The 23776-nt window shown below is 41.3% G+C and overlaps 1 protein-coding gene across 3 annotated transcripts in view; it reads right to left on the bottom strand.

The window, feature by feature from the left end:
* The window catches only part of EPG5 (ectopic P-granules autophagy protein 5 homolog), a 67203-nt gene that overhangs the window by 23377 nt on the left and 20050 nt on the right, over nucleotides 1-23776 (bottom strand). For 2 of the 3 annotated variants that reach the window (XM_019531818.1, XM_019531820.1), the window contains exons 12-30: nucleotides 22515-22669; nucleotides 20972-21112; nucleotides 20460-20624; nucleotides 18959-19081; nucleotides 17077-17336; nucleotides 16610-16750; nucleotides 14439-14583; nucleotides 12777-12974; nucleotides 12144-12254; nucleotides 11298-11417; nucleotides 9710-9876; nucleotides 9274-9501; nucleotides 8577-8700; nucleotides 7144-7288; nucleotides 5007-5178; nucleotides 3805-3967; nucleotides 2943-3085; nucleotides 1670-1826; nucleotides 474-668 (exon numbers count right to left, since the gene is read on the bottom strand). In XM_019531818.1, the coding sequence (XP_019387363.1) occupies nucleotides 474-668; nucleotides 1670-1826; nucleotides 2943-3085; nucleotides 3805-3967; nucleotides 5007-5178; nucleotides 7144-7288; nucleotides 8577-8700; nucleotides 9274-9501; nucleotides 9710-9876; nucleotides 11298-11417; nucleotides 12144-12254; nucleotides 12777-12974; nucleotides 14439-14583; nucleotides 16610-16750; nucleotides 17077-17336; nucleotides 18959-19081; nucleotides 20460-20624; nucleotides 20972-21112; nucleotides 22515-22669 (3053 nt within the window). The remainder of the gene's footprint in view (nucleotides 1-473; nucleotides 669-1669; nucleotides 1827-2942; nucleotides 3086-3804; nucleotides 3968-5006; nucleotides 5179-7143; nucleotides 7289-8576; nucleotides 8701-9273; nucleotides 9502-9709; nucleotides 9877-11297; nucleotides 11418-12143; nucleotides 12255-12776; nucleotides 12975-14438; nucleotides 14584-16609; nucleotides 16751-17076; nucleotides 17337-18958; nucleotides 19082-20459; nucleotides 20625-20971; nucleotides 21113-22514; nucleotides 22670-23776) is intronic. The other variant, XM_019531819.1, reaches the window with a different exon arrangement.

The raw sequence follows: 23776 nt of genomic DNA, 5'->3' as shown, positions 1-23776 counted from the left end.
GATTCCTATCCAACCCAAGTTAATAGTAAAATCCCCATCATCACCTCGAAGTAACTTGGCTGTCTACAAGAAATATAACTGGTAGTTTAGTTATGTTTCCAAAACTATGTCACAGCTAACATTATCTGCCAGCCCTCTAAGTTTTCTGCAGAGGTTCACAGACCGAACTATCCTTTGACTCAAGGATAATCAATAAAGCATGCTGGGGTGGCAGTACTGGAAATTCAGTCACTGCTGCTGCCAGCATCAGGAAACAACATCTCCATAAAGCCATCTGCATTGTTTTCATCTCCAATCCCTCTGCAATTTATACACAGCAAGCACTATGCTATACTAGCAAATATGTTCCCAGAGAGCAATTTAGGACTTTTTAAAGAGTTTGATTTGTAGTTCTTTTTCCATTAGTCTGAATTCATCTTCTTTAGTAAAACAGGCCATCTGTAATAGTATAGCACAAAAGTTCAAGGTTTTACCTTTGTCAGCAACATGAAGACAACATCACTGTTATCCTCACTCAGAAATGCCACAACTTTCTCATAGAAGTGCACAAACTCATTGGGAGAGGCAACTGGTGTGAAGTAAGGAGAGAGGAGATTACAGAGCCTCCGATTCTGAAGGATTGTTTGGAGAAGGAGTCTGCATTCAGATTTGGTCCCACTGATAAACACCTTGAAAGAGATACAGGATTAAAAAAAAAAAAACTCCAGAAGGTGGTTTCCCTGTATGCAACAGGGAAATTTAGTTTGATTCGAATGCTCTCAAAAACAGATAATCTATTCAGATAGATTTCATCTGGGCTTCTACCCAAGTAAAGTTCTAAAATGAAAGTTTTAAAGATACAATATAAACTGAACCCATCAGTATCAGCTATATGAAGATTCATTCTCCCAAAATCTAAACGTGATCTGCCACCCTTAGCCCAAATGACCAGACAAACTTTACACCATGGTCTTAGCAATCAAATGGCTGCTGGGAAAATAAATCCCCATCGCAAGAACCCTGGCGGCTGGTATTATACATGTCAGTACAGGGACAGGTAGGAATCTCTCTTCCACTCTTTTCATGTGGGAGTGATGCATGGGGGAAAGCAGTACCTAGAATCCAAGTTGTGTGACATTTTATAGATCAATAACTTGATCTTTTTTCCAGAGTACTGGTATATGTTCCCTACAACCAACATTACCAAGTAGTAGGAAACTGCTTTTCTACACTAGCTGTAGCCTCTGAGTAATCTTCTATCTAAAGCATAATGCAGCAATTTAATCAAGAGGTGGCAAAGCTATGTATGCCTGGTACAGCTCATGCAAACAAGGAAACAATTAATGAACAAAAAGCAGAGGAGCATTAAAATACCCTTCTAAATACTGCAGCTACCAAGAACTAATAAGCAAACTGTGGATCCAGACAGTTTAACTGCCTAATTCACTTATTACGGTGAGCCCAGCTAACTGTAATAGGCATCTTAGAACAACAGATATTACAGAGCAGGTATGCGAAACCCCGCTGAGGTACTATACAACGTGGTGGGAGAATAATAAAATGGAAGCTTTAGCAATGCCTTGGTCAGGCTTTTTGGAGATAATCGACTTTCAATCTACTGAACAGACAAATTGGAAGAAAACAACAAATATTATTAAGCATACAAAATCAGGAAGTTATAAACACTTACTTGACCTAGGATCTCAATGCAGGAGGTAAAGAACTGCTTAGTCGGGGGGTGGCGTTGAGTTTCCGCACACACAAATTCTACTACTGCAAAGAAGAGACTAATTCCTACTTTCTGAATTCCAGGCATAGGTTGCACTTTGTAGATATTGATCAATGCCCTGTAGAAAAGTTCAGGGAAAACTGAAGTCTGTGCACAGATTAGAAGAAAACCAGTTGTTATTTAGGGATTCAGAAAGGCCTTTATCATTTAGGGACAATTTTAAAGATTATTCTTTTTTTGAAAAGAGACCTCAGTATGTCAAGTAGCACCTCTAAACAAAAAAGATCATCTTGTCAACCCAACTATGAGACTGAGCTAAAGTCAACTCCTTAGCATCACAAGAATCGTTTGCTAAGTTCCAAACAGTTACTCCCTTGGTAAACCTACAGTTCGCAGACTGCACAAGTGCCATGAACAGCAACATTTGAAGCCAATGATGTTGCAACAGATGCAATCCAAGAGATTTATTCTAGCTACAGATGTTTCTTAGCAATAAAGAAATGGAAAAAAGATCCCAAGGGGAGGGAGGAGAGGGGGTGAGGAAGCCAGAGTAACATTTTGGAAGAGCATCTTTTTCTTTGCAAAGCAAGTGTATTTGATATAAAATCTAACCTTGTAATGTTATTTTTACAGACGCTTTTTTCAGGATACAGCTGCAGTGAATAAAATATCTGCTGCAACAAGGCTTTTTAAAAGTAACTGAACTATTCCATCAGAAATTTTGGATTTCATAGCCGCTTTCAGTATTGTCAAAACATTTGAAAAGATGCCTTATTTGTTTTGAATCATAACGCTTACTGTCAAAGCACTGTCTTCATTAGTAGGAGCATCTATAAGCACTAACGTTAAAAATGCCCATTTAGCAGCTGTAAAAGTTCGCCATGAGCCAAAATAAGCACTGCATGTCACAGCACAAAAACAGCATTACCATTTACTTTTGCAGTTACAACCTAGCGATTATTCTAGTACAGTATACAATAAATGAATGGGTAACATTTGGTGTCTTCCTATATCTGCTCCAGGATAAAAACGTACTATTCATGGTAAGCAATGGAGTTTCTCTGTTAGCTCATATGGTAATGATATGTGCTATTAATACTGAGACCCCAAAGTTCAAACCCTGCTGTCAGGGTGAACTGTCATGCATTATAAAAGCATGTAAACAGATTTTACCTGATCATTTTCATATTAAGAAAAAAACATTAATGTATATAGCAGCAACTAAGCATCTTACGTTATAAAGTTTTCCACATGGACAGCTGCTTCCACAACACTCAGAGAAGGTGGTTTTGTGGCTTCTGCTTGTAGTTGTTTCACTTCCTTACGCAAAGCATGAAGCTGCTGATTTATTGCTTCATTTTTATGCTTCCCTTCAAACTAAGGGAGATAAAACCAGTTGCTAAACCAGAGAAAAACAGGACAAGAGCAAGATGTTTTTCCTAAAACTCTTCCACCCCTGAAGCCAAAAAAAAAGTAGACCCCACTACTAGTGTCCTGAGTTGGGATGTCTTCCCCAACTTCAGATCTAGTTGGGGAAAACATCTAGATCCATCTTCACCATTAACTGCTCTGGTATTTTTAACAGGTATAACCTAGTGCAGCAGTTCCCAACCTGTGGTACAGGTACCACCAGTGGCACTAACAGATTTATTATAATTACTTTATATGACAAAAATTTGCTGGTGGTCCTTAAGATTGTATCATTTTAAATTGGTGGTGCACAATCTCTCAGAGTCCAGGAACCACTGAACTAGTGAATAAAGACAAAAATAAACTGCAGACTAAGCAATCAGTGATGTCACCTATAAACATCCCATCTTGATATGGTACTCTCATCGATAAGCATGATCTTACCACTTTGTGCACTGTCTTTCAATGTGACTTCCCTAACTTAAACACCACCTTTACAAAGGGACCGATCCTTCAGCTGCTGAAAAGCAGTGACATCTGGAATGATGTGTAGCAGCTGGGAAGTAGTGCTGCTGTGCAGCAGTAAAACACATAAGACTCCCAACTTGGGTAAACACTAAGTCAGTGTGGACTTCTCTAATGACAGCTGTGACTCAGAAGCAAGGATGTGGCATCCCATCTCTAACCTGGACTGTTACGAGAGCTGCCCCCTGGCAACTCTTATTGGAACCACCCCGACATTCAAGCTTGAGAGTGATCTGCTCTTCTCTATTGATGTAGAGCTTGGGAATCATCTCCAGTATTTCACTGTAGAAAGCAGCGTGCTGGGACTCCCAGAGAGCTGCAGCTCTGCAAAACATACGAGAGAAATTATCAAAATTTCTAGCTTAGGGAGAAATGTTGAAAAACCGAACAGCAAGAGATAAAATGTAGCTACGTTCTTTATCCCAAATATTTTGATTCAGACCCTCCCAGTTTCAACCCTGAATATCTACAGCAGTGGTTCTCAACCTCTTTGAATGAGGCACCCCTCCATAAACTTTTGTGAATCAAGTGGCATCCAATTTCAAAAACTAGTTAATACATTACAGTGCTTGTTCTCCTTCCAGGGAGGCCAAGCACTGGGGTGAGGGATTGGCCTGATAGAGACAAGCTGGAGCCACTCCTTATCTGCTTATCTCCTCACACCTCTCTTATCACCTCGCACCTGGAAGCACCCTTCAAAAGGATCTGGCAGCACCGGTCAGTGCCATGGCACCCTGGTTGAGAATCACTGCTCTAGTTTCATTCCTGCTAGGTGGCTAAAATGAGGAAAACAGTTTACTTCTAATTATTCATTTGTTACTTTTGTTTGGAACGCCTGAAATTCTTCAGCTACATTTTCCTATTAAAGGAGCAAATGGGCCATTAAAAACCTGTAATGGCCTGATCCTATGTCACCTGTTAAGTACCCAAGAGTGATCCATGTCCCTCTATTTGAATCTGTTTTCAGAACATGCCTGTATCTTATTTAGACTAAGTAACAAACAACAAGGAGGAAGAGAACAAACATGAGGACACTCCCACCTTCTGTACTAGAGCTTTTTAGGGGCACCAGCAGGAATAGGATCAGTCGCAGTCAGTCTCTTCTTCCTTTTTCTATATACAAGTTACTTGCCCTTAAAAACAGATTCACCTGACAGACGCTATTACCAGAAACAGCCACAGTAGACAAAAGTTTTTTTAAGCATTAAAACTGTTCTAATTCAATGTTCACATACTCTACAAGGAAAACACAGTAGACCAGTAACTGGGAAACAGCTTCTGATTTCTAATTAATCTGGACAAGCAGGCCATTGTAGAAGTCAGCTAAAGACACAAAGCAGAAGCAAAAACAACTAAATCTTACTTGGCATGTTGCTGCAAGACATTAAGGTCCATACGCATAAGCTGCATTGCTTCCTTCTGGTTTACCAGAGTGGTGGAAGAAATAACAGGCACAGGAGCTTTCACTGGCTGCAGAGGAAGAGGGGGTCTAGGAGCATCATATTTCTTCAAATTACTCATTATTCTCTCCTTGGCTAGAAGGGAAAGAAGCATTTAGGATAAAACCTAACTAAAATATTACTCCGGTAACTTCCAGTAGAAATATTTTTTTATTTGAAACACACTTTTGCTAACAAATAAATATTACAATTTTCTTGAGACAGTGTCATTTACGTTTCCTGGAGGCATTTTCCACGACCAATTTTCATGCGTCAACTTTTTTTTGGCCTAAAATCAAATCTCCAAAACACATGGCCCTGCCCAGTGCCAGAAACAGATCAATCTCGTTTCTGATCAAGGTGGCAGTTCCAATGTTCTTGGATTCTATTTTATTACGCACAAAGTCTGTGATAAAAGAAATATAAATTAAGACTGGTAAGTTAAATGTTGAGAGTTCAGGTTTAGAGATGCCTGTGCAACATTAACCCAGTCCTTTTTGAGAATGCATTTTAAAATTACCTAACAAACTACATTTTCCCACAGGATGTAGCCTCATTCAGTCTATAGGATGAAGGGTGCTTAATTAATAAGCAGCTCTGCTATACCATATACTTTCTCCCCACTGTTCAACAAATGGCCCCAATCCCTTTTTACTGCACTATCCATACCCTGTCCTGACTAAATTATTAACGTCTCCCCTGCTCCTTCTCTTCATTGAGTCCCAGTCTCCTTATGCTTTTCACCCAAGCTCTGTCTCCTCGAGTCACTGTTCCTAGATTACACACTCATCAACCTGCCGAGCTCCTTTTTCAGCCTGCTTCCAACCTTGCCCCAAGTCCCACCTGCATTACCCATCCCATAGCCTCACAATCCCAGGCTTCTTATCCAATCTCAAATTCTTGTCTTCCTCACCTTTTGTCAGAACCCCTATCCCTGCCCCAGTCCCATCTCTTTCCCCAGCACACCCTGGCTCCCCTTCTCTCCTACCAATTCCAGGTGAGTCCCAGTCTTGTGAATAACTCAATTTCTAGTCCCAACTTCCTTCTAACACATACTCCAATTCCAGCCTCTCCTCCATGTCCTAGTAAGTCCTTTCCTATGGTCTATGTAATAGGCACATGTGAAGTGCTTTTATAAAAGGAAAGCATGACCATATCTGGCCTGACTTTCACTGGATGAACAAAAGACCCATCCTTGCCAGAAAGGCCACCCTATTCCCAAAACATCAAGCCTCTGTCACAAAGCGAGGGCAGCCATTAGGACTTCGTGAAGAAAAGGCCACCCATATTTTTAAACATGAGTAAATAGAACTAATCATTAGCCTTAGCCTTGAACACTTGAACTGTTTTCAGGGATATGTTCCAAAAAGTTCAGCCTATGTTGGATACCTGAAACAAGTATTTCAGACCATAAAGTTTAAGCACATCTCAGCCACTTTACTACTTCTCTGCTAGAAGCCCTGCCAATAATGTTTTGATGTTTATACTTTTGGAAACAGTATAATTGTAACAGTATAATGATTAATGTTTATACTTAAAGAAACAAAGAAATGCATGTTTTTAGGATAAAATGACAGGGGAATAAAATAGCACACAGCAACACAGCCAGCACGGTGGCCCTATAAAAAGTGAGACATGCTGGGTGAAGCATTCAAATTATTTGTGAATATGCAAGGTCAGTCTTCTTTGAAACCGTTACGTCTTATATTTCTTAGACAATATTGGTCTTTAAAAATATTGCCACATGGTCATACAAGAGAGGCCCCTAAATTTAAAATCAAGTGGACTAAATGTGGCCAAATATTCAGAAATACTGAATATGGGGAAAAAAAGATTTCACTGAAGTCACTCAGGAACATTTGAAAAATCAGGGCGCTTATTCAGGTGTCTGAAGACCCATGAAAATATCCTATTGCAATTCAAAGTAAAACAAAACATAGGATGTTAAGCCTTTTTTTTTATATAACCGACTGCACTACATTCACAAAGCAAGCAAATGACAGCTCTCACCATATAATAATTCTTTCTTCAATAACTTTTACCACGTTCTGTTTCTCTTACCTGATGAAGGGTTAGTGAAATCTATCTGTGCTGATGAAGTGCTGGAGGCTGCATGCGATTCGAGTTTGACTTGAAGCCAGAGGTTTAGAGATTCCTGAAACTCATGCTGTACAAGTTCAATATTGACATATTCCATCCACAAATCCTACAGTATAAAAGCAAGATTCAATTAATTGTGGGCATTTGCACAGCTGACAAAGTACTACCGTCTCTGGTGTATCCATCTCTAGGGGCTGCATCCAACATATTAAAAAAAAATTCCAATGAACAATGACCCCTCAACAAAAGACAGAGTTGGGGGCGGGGAGGAAGAGGCAGGCAAAAATACACTCAGTGACACAAATAAACCACTCACTGGAAGTACTCATGACCCTAGTGGAGGAAGTCAGACAGGGCTCACAGGAACTTCTAAAAAGATAAAGGTCAGAGCCATACCTGGGTCCCATTCAAATATAAACCAGGACAGAAAGGGCATGACAACTATATCAAACAACTACTTGAAATTCACAGAGGGAGCTGCAGTTGCTGACTTATGTGCACAAAATCAGTGAAAAAACCCCTAAGCCATCTTCTACTGATCCTACATATATAGCCATTAAAAAAGTAATAGAAAAATGCATTTACATTACTAGAAGCAGCCTTCAAGAATCTGCCTAATCAATGAGCTTTCACCTGGTAGTATCACACAAAACTTAAGTACACAGTGAAAAGAATAATGCAAGCTTCCCTCTTGCTCATTTTGGTGTAATGAGGAAATACTTCATATCCTAGCAATGCGAGCAATGTGGCCATCAATGTCTTGCATGCCACTGAAACAAGTGATTTTGAGTAGCAGTTTGTACTCGCTGCATCAAGTACGAGATCTGGCTCAAACACAGAGAGAAGTCATTTGGATTGGTAGGTAAGCTTCTAAGAAAGAAAAAAAAAACAAAAAATTTTTAGGACGTTTATAGACATACACCAGGAGGCTGGGGGCGGGGGGCTTTAATCAGCAAGCGGCACTAATTAATTGTGCCAGAGCATCACGTGCATCAGTGTCCCTGTGCTGAAAAATAACGGTGGGGCACTATGGACTAAAGCTCATCGAATCAGCTTTAGTTCAAAATGTTCCACCACCACTTTTCAGCACAGGGATGCTGATACACGAGAGGTTGGAGGCTGCTGGAGCTCATTAATTCCCATGCTCCAGCAGACTTGATTAATCAGATCTTCTCTAATGCACTGGATTTGTAACATGTTGGAACAGCCTCGCTCTAAGTCTCTAGAAGCCCTTTGTGCTGTTGCAACTGTGCCATATGGACAATACTAAAAACTAACAAAGCCTGGAGCATCCCACAGTATCAGCAATACCAACTGTCTGCAGTATCAAGCAAACTGCACTTTGAATCCCAAATTGTCCCATTCCCACCCTTCCCATCATGCTGGAGTTTCACCTGCTGATTCTGCATGATCTTTGCAAGTCTGTACGCATCATATTGCTTTGGTAAAGAAGGAATGTACGTGTCTCCTTTCTGAAAGCTCTCTTCCTCCAGCCACAGAACAAATACATTGAAAAGCCTAAGAAAACAGAGAAAATAAATCAAGCTTATTTTGTGCATTATTTCTTTCAATCACACAAAACACATGCCCACTGGTTTGGCTGTGGACTGTAATCCACAGATCTCGTGGAGAAGAAAACATGTTACATATATACTAACCAGGCAGATGCACCAAAACCCAACCTAGACGTGCTGAGTTCTCTGCAACGTTCTACCATAGCCTGTCAGCTTAGATTGATGAGATAAAGAGCAAGGAGACAGACTGAGAGTTAGTTTTCAGAGGTAAAACATGGGACTGTCCAAAGGTTACTAATTTCAGACTAGACTCAAGTACACACGGTGGGAATTCAAATGATGATGGAAAGAAGTTAGGGTGATGGAAGAGAAAAGTAGAAGTAATGGAATGAAGTTTAGAACGGGAAAAAATTATGCTCATACTAAGGATTCTTACAGGCACATCTGGATAGGTCAGGGGTCCCATACCTTCACACCCCAATCAATACAGGCCAGGTGGTACAGTTCTGTCGTGCAGACATAACCTCAGTAACTGCACTAACAAGCTTAGCAGTGTCACCAAGAACTGAAACAGTACCTGACAAGTTCTTTATGCAGTTCTGGGGAAGTCAGGTAATCTGGAGAGCAGCTTCCCTTTTCCGATGACCCTTCGCTGCCATCCAAAGGACCTTCTACTCTCAGCGCTTTACTAGCAGCATGGTGGAAGTCTGCCACCTCTATCAAACGCTGCTTCATTTCATTCAACAGATTAACTTGAGCTGGGCTCTGGAAAAACCTTCTTCCTATACAGCCATCCACAGGAAGCCTGAAACAACAGAAGTTTCATTATCAGACTGATATCTACACAATACACTGATCTTCTGCTTCTGTAAAGGACTGGCAAATAAACCTGTTTTCAACTGAGCTCTTGGCTCCACAGGAAAAGGATTATACAAACGAGATTACCAGGTGTTGTGTTTAAAACATTAGTGCGCGCCATTAATTATACAATAACCTTTATGACTAAAGCTTACCCATACTGAGGCCCTGGTCGGTGAAGGTAAAGGAGAAAGAATTTTTGCCAGATGAGGGGAAGGAGAGGGTGGTCTGCTGGGGTTGCAAAAGCTTGATGAGCCCACCGATAAATCATTAGTCTCTGAAGAGAAGGTACAATGGGCAGCTTCAACTGAGTCTGGGCTTTCTGCAAAAGCAATGAAGGAATCATTTCAAACAAGTGCATAGGATCATAGGAAAGTAGGGTGGAAAGGGACCTCCTGAGGTCTTCTAGTCCAGTCCCCTGCAGGATCATCCCTGACTAAAGCATCCTACTCAAGTCTCCGTCTAAGCCACTACTGAAAATCTCCAACGAGGAGATTCCACTATTTCTATCCGTAGCCTGCTCCAGTGCTTGACAACTCACGTAAATCAGAAAGTTTTTCGTAAACTCCAACCTAGATTTCCACTGCTGCAGTGTCAAGTCATTGCTCCTACCCTAGTACGCTACAGACAGAGAAACGGTTATCTCCATTCCCTCCATCATCATCCTTAAGGCATCTGTTGAAGATTTACCAAATCCCCTCTCAGTCTTCACTTCTCCAGACTACAATAACCCTAGTTTTTTTCAGCCTTCTTTGTAAGTCATACTTCCCAGACCCCCTAATCATTTTTGTCACTTGCCACTGGACTCCTGCCAGTCTGCCCACATCTTTCTTGAAGCATGGGGCCCAAAACTGGCTGTAGAACTGCAGGTGAGGCCTCACCAGTGCTAAATAAAGATGGACAATTTCTTTATGAAAATTTACACTGCAGAAGTCAAGATGAAAGGTATTCCACTCAAGAAAACCGAGTTAAATTACATGGCATTGTCAGAACTTCCTACACAACCCTGGATTCAGGGAGCTATGCAGAAAATGTTAACCCATGATTCCACCTCTTTATGGTCTCAGCTCTGGATCTGTTACACAGTGACACTAGCACTTTCCCAATTCACAGCAGTATTTGTAAGAAACACACTAAAGATCAGATGCTACCATAATATGACATAAGCATGTTAGTTATTTTACCATGAAAGGACGTTAAAAATAAGTCATTAAAAGCCAGGCCTTCAGCAGGGTCATTTCCAAAGAATTCAAAAGAGTCTATAGGAAAAATACCAGCCAGCTGACCAAATAAAAACTAAAAAAGGGTTACACTGGTGTCTGTGAAAGCAAAACTACAAAGAAATAGAACTACAGCTGCTTGCAGACGTTAAAAAAAAAAAAAAGTGGTACTTTAAATTCCACGCGCTCCCGCACGAAGCCCGGCACATGCCCAGAAGAGACAATGCGTTAGTTGGACCCAGCTTGCTTGACATCTGTATAGATTAGACGCTTTAGTGGGGCTTTTGGGGTGCTTTTATCTAATAGCTGATTGAATCAGCTTTAGCTAAGAGCCAAAAAGTCCCACTGAAGCACCTGATCTAAGCAGACGCTGCAGACCAGGTCAATGTAACACTGCTGCTTCCACTAAAGCATGCGGGGGGTGGATTTGTTTGTCTTTTTGACATCTACAATCAGCTTGTATGCCCAAATAGCGGTTTTTTTTTTTTCCTTTTTTTTCTTTTAAGGGCGACTCTTCTCTTACCTTCAGAGCCTGGTCAGGAGTTAAAGCATTGATTACCAACTCCCCCTCCACAACTCTGCGGAGCTGAGAATCTTCTTCAAATATTGACTCCATATTCAAAACTGTCCACGAAAACCAGACCTGCATGACACAGCAGAAGAAACACTGCTAACAGAGAAAAACCTGCCATTTTCCAAACAATCGAATATCTTTTAAAAGATCCTCACTTTGAAACTCCAATAGCTACGTTACAGGAAACTAGGGAACAAATAAAATGAAGTTTCCGTGAGCAGAAACATTTCACCTGACCCATTTTTCTATTTCACTGAAGACCAGTTACAACTGGAAAGCTCATAGGTGAGGAAAAGCAGCAGGTTGGTATGATCTGTAGCTAAGATCATCAATACAGAGAACTCCAGATATCAAAAACTACCCAGATTTTTCTTCTTTACTATTATAATTGAGTCTCTTCTCTCACAGTCTTAGATTTTTTCTGGTGCTTGAGTAAAATGCTTCTTGTATGTGGAAAGGAAGTAGCCAGTCTCAAAATATTTCTTAAAGACTCATCTAACAGAAATTTCAGTACCTGCTCGGTCTCACTCACTGACAAGAGAATGAGCAAGAAGGATTTGTTAACAGCTGTGTTAAATGAGTTCTTAAATTAAGATTTAGGATAGATATTATCAACATCCAAAAGGATTGCTGCAAATGGGGCTACAAATATTCAGTCTGGATTAGCATTTTAAACCATCACAATCAGCCATTTGAAATAAGGAAAAAAAGGAATGGCACAAAGCAGTAGACGTTATTCGAGCAGGTGACAGAGGGAACCACATCGCACATTCAAGTGATCTAACAATTCCCTACCTGAGAGGAATTTGCATTGCCCTCGATGAAGGAAGGGGTCACATTGCCTGCCACAATCCAGCTGACCAGTGAAGACAGCAGACCTTTGTCCGAGTGATAACCTAAAGCATTCTGCATGGGAAATATACACTAAGTAAAGAATGCAGGACAGACTAAGAAGTTTTACAAAGCTCTGGACCAGACCAGCCCCTTCTCTCCAGGATGCCCCTTATGTGTATAAACAAACTCCCAACCCTGATTCAAAAGCCACCCATGAAGTGGCAACCTGTATCTCTTTTCTTCCAAGCTGGAATATTGATCATTAGGAAGTTGCTCCTGTTTGGGGGTTTCCCCAAGTATCCTCACCTTGGTGTCTGTCTTTTAAGGCCAGAACACTGTTTTTGCACTGAATATGTTCTAAAAGCAACAAGTTTATCAATTAACTCCATTGAAACGTATTGGCATTTAATTAAAACTGCCCTTTCATTCATATGCCAGTCCTGTCCCACACAGCATATCGAAATACACAAGCTCCATTGTACACGATTGTAACAAGAATATCAGCAACATTTCAGATAAACAGGATTATGTTCTAACAATCCTAAAACTAAACTTTAATACATTTTTCAGGCTGCATCAATACACCTGTTTTACCTTGTGCTGCTGATAGAGCAGTTTTTGGAGACAATCCTCTTGACCATACTGAAAAGCTGCTTTGCATAAATGATCCATCAAGAACAGCGTTGCTCTATCTCGGTTCCACAGCTGTTGGCTAGTGAGGACCTGAACCCAGAACTCCAGCACAGCTACCTGCCCCACTGTGTTAGGCTGGCTGCTTATAAAGATGTGATGCTGCCAAATTAAGAGGTGCAATTAGAAAACAGCACACAGTCCACATTATTACAGCTAAAAAAAGCATACTGAAGAGTTGCAAATCTCATATGTTTTCTTGACAGTGATCACAATCCCATCTGTCTAGTTTATGGTGCTGTGCCTTGTATCTGTAAAGTATTTGCTGTTTTTGAGGTCTCTGATCTCAGAAATTCTGTGAATAAAGATCTGATGGGGCCAAGGAGTCTTTGACATTTATGAACACTCTCCTGAAGAAGACAACCACTGAAGCCACATGCTAAAAATTCAGCAGGCTTCACATGACAAGGTCTATTTCTGAATTTATTCTCCTCTCTCTGCCAGGCAGATCTCTCACAACATTACTACAGGTATTAGCTTCTCTCTTTTCCTAAGTTTGCTAGTCTATCGAATTCCACAAGACCTAAATCTCACTGCCAGTACTAGAAACACTCCGGAGGACCAACACCAATGCTTTCTAAACCAGTGACGTTTCCTAAATGTAGTCACAAACCAGTAATCAAAAAGGAAAACTTTCTGACATCTGCCAGATCATTACTTAATTACTGCCTTAGTCAACTTTAATGTCAGCATGACAATAACTTTGCATCATCTTGTAGGCAACTTTGACATCATTCACCCTCTGTCCTTTTAACAAACAAAAGACTTGACAGGGGTCTAGAGAATCTGCTTTCTTAGAAAGCTGGCCAGTGCCTCTCAGTCATGTACTTAAGGTCTAATCAATCATCATGTTTTGGGACAGAAGGCAATTCTCTCCCCAGAAAACTCAAGGGTCCTTTGCCTTCCTCTGCAATAAACAGCATGGTTTATTCTCTAAAAACGTGTGCGTGCCATCTGATCGCACCCGTGCCATTGTAGAGGGCTCAAATTAGAAGCACCTTTGTCTCTTCTGTCCTTTACCTGTAGCATGTAGCTTATTTTCCTGACAATTGAAATGCTTTTGTAAAACTAAAGTCTTCAGATACAGTATTTTGGTGCAATTTGGTACCCTGCAGTACGCTCAAGATTAGACTAGATGAGCCCTACCGGTCTGGATTCCTATGTTATATATTATAACATAATTGTTATATTAATACACACACACACACACACACTCTCATGTATATGAGTATGTATATACATATATACACACACACATACATATACACATATATATGAGCATGTGTGTATTAATATAACAATTATATATTTACCTACTTCACACACTTACTTTAATATATATACACATACACACACATATAATAACATAATTGTTATGTTAATATTATATGCATTAGCATTGCAATAGTTTGTTTATATTTTAAAATATGATATACACTCTATATAATATATACTTTAATAAGACCTAGGCAGAGGAGATGGGTTACAGCATTAGCATACTACACTGTGAAATCACCACACTGATGCATTTTAGGTATACTGTCCATTCATGCTTCATCTTCTGACCTGGATCATGCTGTTGAGAAGCTTAATATTTTCTCCATAGCTCCCTCCTGTCAAGTGCTGGGCCACCTTGTGTGTAACCTGCTGAGTCATTCCTTGGGGAACTCCACTATCCACATGAAGGAAGAGTTGGATGCAAGACAAAAACCTGGGGGTCATAATAAATCACAAATAAAATACACTCCGTTTTAAGATTTTGTGGTGTAGTAGGCAAATAGAGTCTGGCTTTTTTTTTTTTTTTCCTTCAAGGGATGCGGGGAGTGGTGCCAGTCTCCAGAGCCTGATCCTGGTATGCAGGGGTCTTGCTACCCTGCAGACCAGCCACACCCCACTCACATGTCCCCACAGGGCCAAAAGGTTGAGGACCACTCTCTTAGCCTTTTACAAAGTCCTAGCTGCTGAAATACAGAACATCTAAGGTAAAAGGTGCCAGTCACCAAGCAGAATTTGTAAGAAGTAGACATTGTGACCAGGAGTGTCCACTTCTAAACACCTCCAGCTCTTTTCATAAATGACAGCAAGGAGCAGATGGGAAGTAGGTTTCTAAGGTCTCCTCTGGTAGACCTACTCCCAACTTCATGGGACACAACTTATTATCCTCCAGCATCGGAAAGATCACATCTGAACAGTCTGAGACAGGTCGAGAGGAAACATTCTCTCTAAAATGTACAAATTCATATCAAAGCACTTTTTTTCCCAAATATTTTTTACTTTCCGATTCCAGATTAACACTGAACTACTTGGTAAAAACAACATGTTTTCAAAAGAATGGCAGAAGGAAGGATGAATGATCCAGGGAAAGAAAGAAGGATCTCCAGAAAAGGCATGAAGATGGGTATGGTAAACAGCTAGCAAAATAATATGACCAGAGAGAGTCACAGTAACTGTGTACATGGCTCTTTAGTGAGATCTTAAAACCTAAGGTCCTCTCTGCTCAGTATGGACATGCCCTACTGTTCCTCAACCAAGTTCCTCACTGCCCGCTGATGTACCATATGCCAGTGGACTGCCACGCTCTATGTCATTTTCTTTACATAGAGTTTCTACCACTTTGTGGGGAGCTGTGCAAGCCTCAGAATATTTGCAATTTGCAGATTTGCCAAGGGACACGAGAGAAAAGTCAAAACCAAAAATGTAAGCCATCATTCCTGGGAAAAGAATTAAGGCAGAAGACGTGCATCTTGTTACAGAAGCCTGATATCACTTCTCAGATGGTCTGGGAGATGTGAATGCATAATCAGAAGCTTGGAAAAAAGATGAAGAGCCCTCTGACTACATTTATTTTACTATACACAGTAATTGGCAGAAAGGCCTATGGGGACACTGATGATACGAGTTGCCTATAATTCAGGTTCTTTGCTAAGCTATCTTGCCAGAAGAATGTGCTCTTTGAGGTATCTGCTGATCTGGAGGGAAAGGGGAAAGAAAAGGTGGAAGGAAGAAGTGGGGGGGGGGGATGGGGGGAGGGCCTGCTCTGTAGGACCCTGGCTACCAATTCAGCCTCAAAAGCATTTGAAACCACAAAGGATTTTCAGTATGATGGCTATGAAAGCCTGGCAGGAGACTGATGTCAGACAACCTGTATAGTGCATCTCAATGATGTAGCAATAGGCCAGGGGTTCTATGTGCACCACCAGTTACAGATGTGCTTGATGCTGCATCCATGCACTATACAGTATTTTTTTAAGATGGTACATGAACCAATCAGTTTGGAGAACCATTGCAACAGGTCCTGGTGGGATGCTACACTAGTAAGCTACAGCAGCAGACACTGTGGATACTGGAATGGGAGATTATAACATGCTCAACAGTAACAGCATTAACAGTTTGCCAGTGACAATGTCGCCTGCTTATATAGCTTGCTCACCCACAGGCATGACAGGCAGGCTGTCTGGAGACTGAAGAGCTGTACAAAGAGCAACAGCAATATCCTCAACAGAGAGAGGCATGGTGATGATAGCAGTGGGTGGTTTTGGCCACTGCACTGTAATTGTGGTCAAAAGATTTCTTAGCAAACATCCGTTGTTTTTCCAATCAAATGTCAGCAAATGCCACGTTCTACTCCTTCTACTCAGATCACATTCAGCAAATGGCTGAGCATTCGATGACCCTGACAGTTAACATGAATTATCCCTCTTGCAGCACTACATGCATTACAGTAGTATCATACTTACTGATCATTCTTCAGAAGGTAATACTGGCAAGGGTAGAACAAAGGCAAGGTTTTATCCAGCACATGGACCACTGTTCTCAGATATCTGGACTGCACCAGTATGCCCAGCAGAGGGATGCCTTCAGTGCAGAACTTCTCAATGCTGTCAAGGAGAAAAAACAAAACCGCCAGGAAGTGTCAGTTTTTGTGAACTGTTCAATGCAATCAACCATGTTCAAACCTCTTCCCCCCCAAAGATGTTTAGTGCTAGTGAAATGCCCTGTCCCAACAGCACGAGACAGTAAGTCCTCTAAGCTATAAGTATTTGCTGCAGACACACACAGCTTATTTAATGCCTGATAGAAGGCAAGAAAAGGTGGGTGACAAACTCTTTTGAGATGCTGTCCTCTCATCTTACAGAGTCCAGGGACACAGAATCAGTTCTAAAAGAACCAATTCATACTATTACTAGTAAAAAAGTATGCTTACGTATGACCTGTTGAAGTCATTGCCAGTGCAAGGTAACAACCAATAGGGATGCCTCCTTTAACAGCCTTCAGTAGTGGGTGAAGTGAGACAGACTCTGTCATATCAAGCACCATGCTGGAAGCAGGAATAGCAGGCCAGCCTTCCTGCACACCACAGTCATTTCTGTGCAGCTTTAACCTCAGAATCAAGCCCCATGCCCACTGATTAAAGGAGGTCTCTGGTGTCTCTCCATATCGGACAATGCTGGCCAAGTATGAGACCTAAAACAAAGGGACAGCAACATGATTGAGGAAATAGCCAAATGATCAGGGTGTGCACTCAGGTATTAGGACAGCTTGTTCAATTCCCTGCATGACCTTGGGCAAGACACTGGGTCCGTTCCTCATCCAACAAATAAAACATACCTCACAGGGCACTGGGACAGAACACTGAATGTGACGACAAAAATCAGTACTATCGTTTTGATACCAATACCCTGACGATTTTTAAAAAAAAATGTCTTGATGCCCATCTTGCTGGGATTATTTGACCCCCAGCAGTCTTTCCCACCCAAGTGCAATGGGGCTGGACCCAATAATCTGTAAGGTCCCTTCCAGCCCCTAACATCTATGAATAGGGCAATGTTACAAGTGCAGCTGGTAGTACCACCTTTTAAATTTCTCCAAAACATCCCATATATTAGGTCCTATTTTCAGTTGCTTTTAAAAATCTGGCCAAACTTTGAAGCAGTTGAGCTAGGTTTCTTTATGGCAGGTGACTGCCACAGGCCTTGCATGCATGCAAATAGCTAGGTAATCACCTAGCCAGGGTCGTTTGACCCCAGCATTCTTTCCTGCCCACAGCAGGGGGTTGGACGTGATGATCTGCTCAGGTCCCTTCTGACCTGACCAACCAGGAAACTATGAAAATTTCTTCCCAAACATTCAATTCCTTTCACAAATTTTGTTCCTGAAAAAAAATGGACCTACTTTGGAGAAGAATCAGGAATGTAGCTAAAACAAGTGTTTGTGGGATCTCTGCCTCATTTGGTACAAATATTAGAAAGTGTATAAAGAAAACAAGCCATCAGGCTGCAGAAGAGAGGCCCCATGGGTAAGGTGGGCCGAATGTCTTCCTCTTCTTCCAACCCCACTGCCTGCAATACCTGGATTCCATCTCCGCCCTTTAAAAAAGTGTTGCTATGTGACTGGAGTCCAGCGTGATTTGCATCTGTGCTGCGCACTCCCAGCCATAACTAACGTCAATAGGAGCTACAATCTGAACTCAAATCACTAGACAGTGCTAAGATAGAGATATCTCTCTGACCTGAAACCTCGCTGTGCCTCAGATAGGAGATAGCATCTTGCCAGCTCACGAAGTTGATTAATCAATTTAATAAATGTGTGTGAAGAGCTCAGACACAGCAATGATGAGAACCGTGGAAAAGTCCATGGGGAAAATCATTCTATCTTCAGAATGACACGAATATTGGGCAGTGAATAAGAACTTGAGCCTCAGACTGAACAGTGAGAGGACACCAAAATATTAAACAGTCACTTGTTGATTGTTCGCTATCCAATTCTGTGCATCCGCTAATCCACAGGCCTTTAGAAAACCTAATTAGACTGAATCATAATATATTATGTACAAAGGAACCAGAGTAAGGTTGCATGGAAAATCTTGATTCTGCCATTCCTAATTATTGTTTGACATTTTAACATAAACAACCTTCTCTCATTGTTGTATTACTGTATTAAATATACTTTATGTTTCATAACATGGCCATAATTACAGCACGGAGGTTGTTTAATGAAAGATTTTCAGGATGGGACTCTTGAAGGTTCATCTAGCACTCTCAGCAGAAACAGAAAAAACAGTCACTGCAATCAGAAAAGAGAAGTACCTGTTTTATGCTTTCAGAAAGCAATCCACCATATGGCTTCTGAGGGAGGTACTTCTGATATGCTTCCAGGACCATTAATGCAACTTCAGCATGGACAGCAGAATCCAAATGAAGAGTATCCTGTTGAGGTAAAGTTTGATTAGTTTTTTTAATTAAAAAAAGGCTTTTGAATTTGCACCCTAATTCTATTTGCATTGTAACCAAATAACCAGTGATGCTGCACAATAGAAATAAACATCAAATCTGAATAGAAAAAAAAAGTAATGAAAAAAAATTGCATTTAAATGAGCCAAAGGCCTGGTCAGCAGGAGAAGCTTTCGGCCACTCACTGAAGGACAATGCTCCAGGGACAGGGCTCTGGGGCTGGAAACCCTATCCTGGGTCAGTGATCTCCCTATAGTCATCATGTGATATTAATTCACTTCTAAATTTGCCAGCTCTAATCCTCAATGAATACAACTGTTTCAAAATTAAAATGTTTGTAAAATAGATCAAACCACAATTCCAATGAATAATTTCTAGTTTCCCCAGAACAAGTAAAGGACTCCAGCCATATCATAATATAACAAAGGCCTCCCTTAAATTGGCTCCATTTCCAGGCTCGCCACCTAGAATTCACCAGCTTCTCCATCTTCCCCCTAGAAAAGTAAGCTATGCACTGTGCACCTAAGCATGTGGGTGCAGGCAAACGCAGGGCAGAAGTTGTCATAGCTGACTGGCCAAAAGGGACCACTGTGATCACCACTGTGACTCCATCTAATAAACACAGGCCATAAGACTGCCCAGAATAAATCTTTGTTTGGACTAAAGCATCCCTTTTCTGAAAGGTATTCAATCTCAATTCATAAACTGCCAATGATGGAGGCAAATCCATCGTAACCTCTAGTGAGTTGTTGGAAAACTAGGACTGGCAAGACAAGACAATTGACTAGTTAAATACTGTCAGTTGACCGGTTAATTAACAGCACTTTTTTAGCTAGTCAGAAATCTTAGAAATTTTACAGAAAAAAACCCTACCTTTTTTGTGGTTTTGACAGAAATATAATTTTTTGACACATTTCTTAATAGAAAACTAGTGAGGGGTTTTCTGTGTATTACTCTGACCTATTGGCAATTAAAAAAAAAATGTGACTGATATTTGACCAGTCAACTAACTGAACTTGATTTGGCCAGCCAAATACCAACTCTGTGGCAAATGCCCTGTACCCTGCCTCCTCCTGTTTAGGAGTGAGCTCCCTACTCAGCACTTGAGCTCATCTCAACTATGGCAATACATGGGAGAAGAGAAGTCTTCCCTCAGATTGGATGATCAAATGATGATGGGAAGCCTGTAGTCTCATGCCTTTAAATGCATACAGACCAACCCAAGACAGTGCCAAGGAATCAGACATCTTGTGCAACTACAGTCCACTCTTGCTGAAATTGAGGATTAATTGAAGTACTGAGCATCACTTTTTCTCTGGTTTGACTGCATGACAGGCCTTTCGTTTTTAATACATACATGCTCACCAAATCCCCAGTTCAGCCCTTCCAGGATAATACAGGCTAGTTTATTCTCCACAGCAGTCAGGTTATAATTTAATAGCCAGTCGCGAATCAATGCTACTTCCGACGAAGAAGGCTTCCACAAATACAATGGCAGCTCTTTAAACAAGTATAAGGAAACCTTTGGGAGAAAAACAAACGCACGTATACTTTGACTCAAATGTTACAGAGACTTCCATTTACTGATGAGAAAGCTCTCAGCGTTATGCAAGACACAACAGTAAAAATAAGGCTAAGAAGGACAGACCATTCCCCAACACCAATCCCAACATCCCTCATTCCCCCCCAGTATATTTACTAAGCACACTTGCTACCAGTCACAGCACTGTTGTTATCTACTTCCACCACTTCGTAAAGCCCTCCAAACCAAATTCTGATACATATACACCGATAGAAAACAAGAACACAGCATTCAATTTCATTTAAGGTCTAAGAACTGGCTGCTTTAAATGAAAGATCAGCTCTTACCATCCCAACTTTCTCAATGGTCTCTCTCACTCGATCCAAAAGTACAGAAATAATCTGAGTATGGACACCTGCAATTGCTCCCAAGAGTTCGCGGCCAACTTTTGAAAATGCTTCTCTTGTATAAAGGCTGACATAAGATACCTGAGGAAGTGAGAAGTAAAAGGTCTGCTGGAGAATACAAAAAGGAACACTCTTTTTCTTCTGATTCCAGATACTCATGTCCATAAACTGCAAACCCTAAGAGAGTTAACTGATTATTCTGTCACACTGTGAAAAGATGATGGACCACTGTGCCAAAGCCACATGGAACCTCCCAAGGCTCAGACAACTAAAAGGGAGTGGACATGCATAGCAAAAACAACGCTGGAGAGTGACGGCTAGAAAATGGTATTTAGAGGTTTGCTTTTGGGAACTAGCTTATAGGTAAAGTTGATATGCATTAGAATATGGTCCAGGGCAACAGCAAGGGTTAACTGATTTCTAAAAAGCCCGTCTGTGACAAAGTTTCCTCAAGGCCCTCTGTATCTGCTACAGATGAGCAGAGAGCAGATACTGAGGCTGGGAAATCGAAGACGTGTTCCACACTATTCCATAACACGAAATAAAGTGGTACCCAGTCAGTGCCCAACCGCAGGGCCCTTGAGATTTCCAGTTTTGGGGAACAGACCAAATTCGGATGACACCAGTAAAGCCCAAATTAGGATCTGTGCATGTGATGGGTTTGTGAAACCGGAATACACTGACAGAACAAAATGTGAACAGTATGACGACCGCAGAACGACCAATAAGCGATGGCCAGAAATGAAGAGTCATCAGAAGGGGAGAGGAATAAAAAGGAGGGATTTCAGAGCAACGAAGGCTCCCTGAGAGGGGAACCTGAGGGCCTCATGGACAAAGGGCATACCACCAGCCTGTCTCACCCACCCCACTGGGGGAGATGGGCCTTGGCCTCTGACCTTCAGACTGCTGACATCTGACATTTGAGAGAAAACCTCTGGGTGAAGTTTGTGTACCTTGACTCTGGTGACAGCTCTAGGACTGGTAGATATAGAATTGTTTGCATTATTCCTATCTGTTATCACTGTGCATCAATAATATTTTCCTATTACTGAATGAAGAGGACATGGTCAGTCTGAGGGTTTGGGTCTGCCCAGAACAAGGCATCTGGGTCATAAATCCAGTGCCAGCACAGCGCTGGAGTGCCATGCATGCTCTGTCCTGATGCACTACAAGCCAATTACAAGGAAGGGCTGGCAGGTTAAGGACTGAGAAAAGGGAAGAACTGCTTTCCTACATTCTGACTTAATTCATTCCAACTTGACCTAGAGTAGTACTGTTCATTTGCAGCAAAACATCCAAGATGTTTTAATTCAGTCCTAGAGCATTCAACAAGTAAGCCAGATAATGAGAACAGCTTACTGAAAGTATATACTATAAAATCATAAACCACCCGATGAGGCAACATTGTCCCTAAACTTTCCATTGGAATTAACAATGGGAATCTACTCAATACCTTGTGGAACCAACCCCTAACACTGCTCACCTCATATATCTCCAGAACAATGACTCTGACAAAGTCCTCATCCAGATCAGCCCGTTTTGTTTGTGCCATCTGAGCAAATGTAGTGAACAGATAAATGTCTTCTGAGCAGTTTACTGATATAAGAGACTTCTGAAAACTCTCAAGATGTTCTGGATCTACAGATCACATGGAGGGAACACAGTTCAATATAAATAGAATATTTAATCACTTCAATTAACAATATGTTTTAGGTTGCATAATTGAAAGAACTTTCCAACTGCAAGAGTAGTTAAGCACTGGAACAGATTACCATCTGTGGAAATTTTAAAACGCAGGTTAGACAACCATTTGACTGCAACGGTTTGACAGGGCTTACTTGAACAAGCCAGTGGGCTAGATTAGCCTCCTGAGTTCCTTCCCAGCTGTTCTTCAATTTTTAGTTTCCCTACACAGTCCAATACTAAGCAAAGCAGTATAGCAACATAGGAAGTGTAATCATGGAACAGATGGTCCTCTCCCCAAAAATGGACAGTACCAACTATTTTGGAACGTGGAATGACCTGCCCACAACAAAGGGTTGTTCCTAACTCCAGCAAACAGTGGCTGCTAAATACTCTGCAGCATAAGGCTTCAGATCCTTCCTAGATTTGTCCTTATATTTACATTCTGAATATTGATAATACATTTATTTTTAAAGATCTTATCATGCTCTTGGCCTCAGTATTGCAGCAGCAAGTTCCATGGGTTGACTCCAATCAATATGGAGGGGAAAAAAAATATCTTCTCTCAGTCTTACATGCTTATCTATTGGTCCAAGAAAGAGAAAAGCTGAGGATGGCCAAACAAAGCTGCCAGGTTTTGACCAAGTTCTGCTAATTCCATGTACTGTGATCTTAACCAGAAATCTGGCTAATGAAGTCATAGATTCATAGATGCTAGGGTCAGGAGTGACCTCAACAGATTCACAGACATTTGGGCTGGAAAGGAGCTCGGACGATCATTGAGTCCAGCCCCCTCCCCCGGGGGCAGAAAGTCAGTAGGGATCACAGGATCCCAGCAAGATAAACATCCACATCTCTTGAAGGCGTTCAAAGTGGGTGCTTGAACCACCTCCGGTGGCAGTCTATTCCAAACCTCGGGGGCTTGGACAGTAAAGCAGTTCTTAGTTTCATAGTTGGTAGAGTTGGAAAGGACCTGAGCAGATAGTTTCATAGTAGCTAGAGTCGGAAGGGACCTAGGTAGATCATCTAGTCCCACCCCCTGCCTTGGCAGGAAAGAGCACC

The sequence above is a fragment of the Crocodylus porosus genome, unplaced genomic scaffold, assembly GCF_001723895.1.
Source record: "Crocodylus porosus isolate Cpor-Errol unplaced genomic scaffold, CroPor_comp1, whole genome shotgun sequence".
NCBI classification, from domain to species: domain Eukaryota; kingdom Metazoa; phylum Chordata; order Crocodylia; family Crocodylidae; genus Crocodylus; species Crocodylus porosus.
Note: the sequence above shows the minus strand (reverse complement) of the source record. Positions and strands in the feature narration are given on the sequence as shown.